The sequence below is a fragment of the Mandrillus leucophaeus genome, unplaced genomic scaffold (genome assembly GCF_000951045.1).
Source record: "Mandrillus leucophaeus isolate KB7577 unplaced genomic scaffold, Mleu.le_1.0 Scaffold622, whole genome shotgun sequence".
NCBI classification, from domain to species: Eukaryota; Metazoa; Chordata; class Mammalia; order Primates; family Cercopithecidae; genus Mandrillus; species Mandrillus leucophaeus.
The window spans coordinates 440,387-448,018 of NW_012106720.1; the positions used below are offsets into that span (position 1 = coordinate 440,387).

Here is a 7,632-nt window from a genome sequence, read left to right on the forward strand (position 1 = left end):
ACCCTCAAGCAATCCTCACACCTCAGCCTCCCAGGTAGCTGAGACCCCAGGCACATGCCATCGTGCCTGGCTAGTTTGTTGTTTTTCTTTTGGTCAAATGAAATTATGATTTCCCTATTGGTGCAAAGTATTCCAAAAGATTTCTCCCCTTAAGTATGAAATCATTTTAAAAGGAGCAGGAATCTTTGATCCTATCTTTAGTAAGTTTTATTCACTATGTCAGCCTAAGGAAAACAAAGAGTTTATCTTAGGCAAGTCTTTTTCTCTTGGATCTAGATGACCTCTAAAGTATTCCCAGCTCTGACATGCTAATGATAGGGAATCAACTGTTCTAGAATAATTTTCACTGTATTACTACTCTGATTCTGTAACATCCTGCTTTGTTTTTGCACTGAAATCTTCTGTATTTGTTACAGAAGTCCTTATGCCCCTTACTCAATCCCACACTATACCAATGAAAACATCATGATTTTAAAGCTGTTATATGAACATGTGGTTTGACAAATGAATACAATGAAATAAATCACAATTCTGACGTTTTAAAATCAATATTTATAGAACTAGATTATTGGTTTGATATAGCTTTTATATAACAAGTTGGTTTTATTTGCAAATTCAAGTAGAATTTATGGGAGCTTGGAAATACTCACCTCTGATACAATAAATAAAAAGTGCATAAATGAGATGGAAGCAGGGACCTACAGTTCTGTTCCTCAATGTTGTAAAGTAAAGCCAATTTGGGGTCACACTTGAGTTGCAGGTTAAACATTAATAGCTGCAAGAATCCTACATGGAAATTAGCTAAACTATTTCATATATTTCCACATATGGGGACACAGCTATCACACCATGTTTAAAACATCTATACTAAAATCCCAAACTAAATTACCTTAATGCTGCATTATTTAGTCAACAGCTTATAATAGCATCTCTTATCAATAGCTGCTGAACTTTTTTTAGCTCCAATCCAAAGCAAATATTTACCTTATTAATACCAACTCCACAAGTAATCAAGTATAAGGAGGAGAGGAGATGGTCGGGGAGATAAGAATAAAGTACTATTTAGGAAAAGAAGATAAAATTTAAAGAGAAATGATCACAAAAAGTAATGAGTCTTCCTTTCTGTGGGGCTGTTGGGGTTCAGACACTTTCTTTAGCAGCTGCTTAATGCAGGAAAACAACTGGGTGCCTTAGGTTCTGTCTCAGCTCGGCTGCTAATTAGATGTGTAATCCTAGGTAAATAAACTTGTTGCCCAGACAACTCCTAAAACCTGAGAGAGTTTGTGGTCTAGGGCCACTGTTAATCCTTTCTGGGACATAGACCCTTCTGAGAATCTAACAGAGCTATGGGACCTCATCCTGAAAAGCAGCAGACATGCACAAACAGCAAGTCATATGGAATTTCAGGGTTTTAAGAGAGGTCCTTGATACTGACTTCCTGAAACTCTTCCAGAGACTCCTTCCTCAAGTCCCCTCCCTGCAGATTTAAGAATTCCTGGCCTAATATGACACTCTGTTTCCACTAGTACCTGTATGAGTTCTGATGTGTTTCTGTAGATCTCCTGAAGTTTTGAAAGATTTAGTACAATTATCTTCTGAACACCGATATGGCTTTTCTCCTGTATGAGTTCTGACGTGACTTTTTAATCCATAACCTTTAAGAAAAAATTAAAAGAAATGTCATTACACAATATTCCTCTAATCGTGCACACTGAGATTAAGTCACTGAAAAATATAGTCAATACCAAGTATAAAATATTAGGCAAATACACTGAGTAACTATTTAAAATGTACAAAAGGGCCAGGCACGGTGGCTAACACCTGTACCCCCAGCACTTTGGGAGACCAAGGCGGGCGGATCACCTGAAGTCAGGAGTTCCAGCCCAGCCTGGCCAACATGGTGAAACTCCGTCTCTACTAAAAATACAAAAAATTATCCGGGTGTGGTGGTGCATGCCTGTAGTCCCGGCTACTTGGGAGGCTGAGACAGGAGAATCGCTTGAACCCAGGAGCGGAGGTTGCGGTGAGCCGAGATCATGCCACTGCACTCCAGCAACAGAGTGAGATTCCATCTCAAAAACAAACAAACAAAAAAATGTACAAAAGTATCACAGCTCAGGACTGCCATCCTAAAAATTCAATAGTTTCATTTCTGTCTAGAAGAGGCTGTGTGTTTCTTTTCTAAAATGCTTCAGTTTTGTTTTGTTTTTTTTTTTTTTTGAGACAGAGTCTTGCTCTGTCACCCAGGCTGGAGTGCAGTGGCGCGATCTCGGCTCACTGCAAGCTCCGCCTCCCGGGTTCACGCCATTCTCCTGCCTCAGCCTCCTGAGTAGCTGGGACCACAGGTGCCCACCACCACACCCGGCTAATGTTTTGTATTTTTAGTAGAGACGGGGTTTCACCGTGTTAGCCAGGATGGTCTCGATCTCCTGACCTTGTGATCCACCCGCCTCAGCCTCCCAAAGTGCTGGGATTACAGGTATGAGCCACCGCGCCCGGCAAGTGCTTCAGTTTTATCAGATGTTCTCATACTCCAAAAGCTCAAAGTAGAATCAAGACATGGAATGAAGAATGGAAGTCAGGAGGCCTGGTGCCAGTCCTGGCCCTGCTGGATGCAGAGGTCTCATCCCATTGCTAAGGCCTGTCCTGATGTTGGAGTCTACGGCAGCCTTTAAAGCTTGGCTTTTATTTTCCTGCTAAAATAAACAGAATGTGGAGGAGTGAAAAGTATCAAACACAGCAGGCAGGCCGGGTGCAGTGGCTCACACCTGTAATCCCAACACTTTGGGAGGCCAAGACGGACGGAATACTTGAGACCAGGAGTTTGAGAGCAGCCTGGCCAACATAGTGAAACCCCATCTCTACTAAAAACACAAAATATTAGCCAGGCATGGTGTCGCGCGCCTGTAATCCCAGCTACTTGGGAGACTGAGGCACTAGAATTGCTTGAACCTGGGAGGCAGAGGTTGCAGTGAGCCAAGATCCTGCCACTGCACTCCAACCTGAGTGAGCGACAGAGTGAAACTGTGGGAAGGGAGAGAGGGAGGGAGGGAGGGAGGGAGGAAGGAAGGGAGGAAGGAAGGAAGGAAGGAAGGAAGGAAGGAAGGAAGGAAGGAAGGAAGGAAGGAAGGAAGGAAGGAAGGAAGGAAGGAAGGAAGGAAGGAAGGAAGGAAGGGAAAAAACACAGCAGGCAGAGACAGGTCAGCGAAGAAAAGAACAGAGAGGGGTCTAGAGCAAGCAGGACAAAAGGCAGTTATGAGAGAGACTGAAGAACTGATCATGTGCTTCTGCAGATTCAGACACAGCCAAGGGGTCAGTTCCTTCCACTAGCCTGTCTCTACTTGACCCCTAATTAGAACCAAGAAAAAAACAAAATTCATACTTTTACCTGTTGCAAATGCCTTCCCACAGCCTGCATGCTCACACTGATAAGGCCGATCTCCTGTGTGTGACCTCTCATGGACCTGTGATTAAAATGCAGGCATGATTCTGTTTCCTTTACCTATTCCTCAGGAATATGGTTGCAACACAGACCTACTTTTTCCCACACTGCTAAATGATTTTGTTGTATGCTTTTTTTTCCTTATTAAAAAGATAACTTCACAAAAACGATAGCCCAATAGTTCTCAATATAGACCTAAATGTTAAATATTAAGAGGTACCTACTAATAATATTTTAAGTAGGGAACAGGAACGTTTGAGGCGTGAGCTTTCTCGAGTGGTCAAAGGTGTTTGCATGAAACAGACACATGATGAGAAACTAGAAGCAGGGGGCTGGGAGAGGCTACACAACGTAAGGTTAAGAGTGTGGAGGCTGCTGCTAGAGGGGCCTGGATCTGAGGCAAGGATCCACCACTGCTCAGTGGTGTGGACATGGGCACTTGCCTTCTCTAAGCCTCAAAGGCCTCTCTGAAAAGTAGGGACACAGTAGTATCTACCACAGAGGGATGCTGTGACAAATGAGTAACAATGACAATGGCTAACATTTACTGAACATTTACCACATCAGGCCACTCTTTTTAGTACTTTATGTGTATGGTATTAATTTATTTAATTTTTACAACCACTCTGAGAGGGAGACAACTCTTAGGATCCAATTTTATAGATGAGGAAAATGAGGTACTAAGAGGTCAACTAACATGTCAAGGTTACTGATAAATACTGAAGATGGGCCCTAGGGTCACTATTCCAGATATGCTAAGTGCACACTTCGTGACACATTGGAAGTTCTTTAACAAATCTTAGCTATTATTGAGTCATGGTATATTCTGTTACATATAGCAACAAGTGAAATAATAATACTTAGCCCAAATATTTATGTATTTATTATTATTTTTTTGAGATGGAGTTTCGCTTTTTGCTGCCCAGGCTGGAGTGCAGTGGCGCAATCTTGGTTCACTGCAACCTCTGCCTCCCGGGTTCAAGCAATTCTCCTGTCTCAGCCTCCCGAGTAGCTGGGATTACAGGCGCCTGCCACCGCGCCCGGCTAGTTTTGTATTTTTAGTAGAGACAGGGTTTCACCATGTGGCCAGGCTGGTCTCGAACTCCTGATCTCAGGTGATCCACCCACCTCGGCCTCCCAAAGTATTGGGATTACAGGCGTGAGCCACTGCACCCGGCCTTAGCCCAAATATTTAAAAGACAAATTAATACCAACTTTTGCTAGATTTCAGTGAATTAACAGAGATGTGTGACTACACACATATCTCTCATATAATTATATGGATTTCATACTTGACAACATATATTCAAATACATAGAGTACCTACCATGTGCCAGGTAGTATCCTGGACACTAGGAATACAGAGATGAAAAAAACACAGGCCAAGCCTTCAAAAAATTAACAGTCTCTAAAGTCTGCATAGGTTTTTACATGTCTGTGTATGAGTGTGACCAAGTCCCAGTATCTTGATAACTGAGACAAAACAGTGGCATCTGAATTACACAAAAATATGATCTTAGTATTTAATATCCTAGGTATTCTCATAACCAGATAGAACATTTCTTTTATATATACCTTGAGATGATGAGCTGTTGTATATAATTTTCCACATCCATCATATTCACATCGAAATGCCTTCTCTCCACTCTGCTGAGATTTAGCAGTTACTCTTGCAGCATGTCCTTGTAAAACAATCTAAATAAAACAAATAGTATCATTTAAATTACTTAAGCCAGGCACAGTGGCTCATGCCAGTAATCCTAGCACATGGGGAGGCAGAGGTAGGCGGATCATTTGAGCCCAGGAGTTCAAGACCAGCCTGGGCAACACGGCAAAACCCTGTCTCTATATAAAAAAATATTAAAAAGTTACCCAGGTGTAGTGGTGCATCTGTGGTTTCCAGGCACTTGGGAAGCTGAGGTGGGAGAATCACCTGAGCCCAGGGAGGTCAAGGCTGCAGTGCACTGTGATTGTACCACTGCACTCCAGCCTGGGTGACAGAGTGAGACCTGTCTTAATCAATCCATCAATAATACAGAAATAAAATAGACAAATTATGATTTTCAGAATAAAAAAGATAAAACTGTTATGTGGGTTTCCAATCTCAGGTCATCACTTTATTAGGATTCTCACCCTAAGTCAGTCACATTAATTCCATTGCATGGCTGAATTCAGTGACTCTGAAAGTACAGCAGTCAAAATGAGAGTCACAGAAATACACAGCTGGAGCTCACAGATTATTCCCACTCTAGAAAATCAACCTAAGTAGCATCTTCATTGGATGCAGGTATTCCTTGATATACTCAAGTGATCCGTCTACCTGCTTTTTTTAGAACCTGTGTCCTAAAAACAATGTCAGAAGTGTTTTCAATTTCAAAAGCAATGAGAAAGGGGGGAATTAGATCATCTGAGTCACCTATAGGAAACATTACAATCCATACAAAAAAATTACTACTCTGCACTTATATTCATTAGAAGATCATTTTTCTGGGATGTAATACCATAAAAATCCAAACACTGATTTTTAAAGGCTTTTTAAAATAGAAATTAGGGTATCATAAAAATTGAAGAATGACTTTCTACTCTGTGGGCCATGTGGTGATAGTGTTGCAACATCCTATCTCTGCAGACTGTCACACATGGCACATAATTCTGGGTAATGACCTACTACAATTACACACATCCCAGAATGGTAAGGGGAGAGAAAGGAGGAGTTACAGAGGCTAGAATAACAGTGGGGGAATTGAGAAATACCCTGCATTAGCTGACAAGAATATAGAAAGACTTTGACTTTTCCTTGTAATATAAATCAACTAAAAAACAAGCAGGAGAGATCTCAGTGTAATTGTTAAATTACAAGCTATTTATTTTGTCATCCCCATACTGTGGTATGTCTATTAAACGTTGCAGACCATAATTTTCTGAACGAAGGTAGATCTGTTGATAAAATATTTGTATAAAAGTATGCATAGGCCAGGTGCAGTGGCTCACGCCTGTAATCCCAGCACTTTGTGAGGCCAAGGTGGGCGTGTCATGAGGTCAAGAGATCGAGAACATCCTGGCCAACATGGTGAAACCCCATCTATACTAAAAACACAAAAATTAGCTGGGCGTGGAGGTGCACAGGCCTATAGTCCAGGCTACTCGGGAGGCTGAGGCAGAAGAATCGCTTGAACCCAGGAGGCGGAGGTTGCAGAGAGCCGAGATCACGCCACTGCACTCCAGCCTGGAGACAGAGTGAGACTCCGTCTCAAAAAAAAAAAAAAAGTATGCATAATTCCCAATGGGCAAAAGGGAAATGGTCATTATAGACTGAAAAGTGCCTATACAAAGAATAATGTAATTCTACATCTTTTCTGTCTAGAAAATTCCATCTCCCTACTTCCATGAGGCCTGTTCTCATCATTCCAAACACAGATGATTCTTTACTTCCTCAGCAAACCTGTGATATTTAGCTTATATCACTGGTATGAAACTTGACCTTCACACTGTCTTGTTGTAAAGACATTTATATTTCCTTCTCTTCCCTATTAGTCTATCGGTTACTTGCAGTCAAGAACTATGTCTTATATGCCTTCATAACTCACAGTGCTAGGTTCACCCTGAAAATGTTGTAAGATTTATAAAAGGATTCATACCACTAAAATATATGAACAGAATTACAAGAAATTTTTCTTTTTAGGGGTATTTTTAAAGTTCTAAAATTAAGATTGTGGTAACTGTTCAATTTTTTGACTTTACTAAAAACCACTAAGCTGTATACTCTAAATGGGTAAATTTAAGTATGTAGGCTGTGCCAGGCACGGTGGCTCAGGCCTGTAATCTCAACACTTTGGGATGCCAAGGTGGGTGGATCACCTGAGGTTGAGTTCGAGACCAGTCTGACAAACACAGTGAAACCCTGTCTCTACTAAAAATACAAAATTAGGGCTGGGTGCAGTGGCTCACAACTGTAATCCCAGCACTCTGGGAGGCCAAGGTAGGCGAATTCACCTGAGGTTGGGAGTTCCAGACCAGCCTAGCCAACACAGTGAAACCCTGTCTCTACTAAAAATTACAAAAAATAGGCGGGCGTTGTGGCATGTGCTTATAATTCCAGCTACCAGGGAGACAGCGGCAGGAGACTCGCTTGAACCTGGGAGGCAGAAGATGCAGTGAGCTGAGATCAAGCCACTGCACTCCAGCCTGGG

The 7,632-nt window shown here is 41.8% G+C and overlaps 1 protein-coding gene across 4 annotated transcripts in view; it reads right to left on the bottom strand.

Moving 5' to 3' along the window:
* Window positions 1-7,632, bottom strand: part of ZNF143 (zinc finger protein 143) — a 63,397-nt gene that overhangs the window by 25,818 nt on the left and 29,947 nt on the right. For all 4 annotated transcript variants that reach the window (XM_012000223.1, XM_012000222.1, XM_012000221.1 and 1 more), the window contains 3 exons: window positions 5,018-5,137; window positions 3,389-3,464; window positions 1,530-1,655 (listed from right to left, as the gene is read on the bottom strand). In XM_012000223.1, the coding sequence (XP_011855613.1) occupies window positions 1,530-1,655; window positions 3,389-3,464; window positions 5,018-5,137 (322 nt within the window). The remainder of the gene's footprint in view (window positions 1-1,529; window positions 1,656-3,388; window positions 3,465-5,017; window positions 5,138-7,632) is intronic.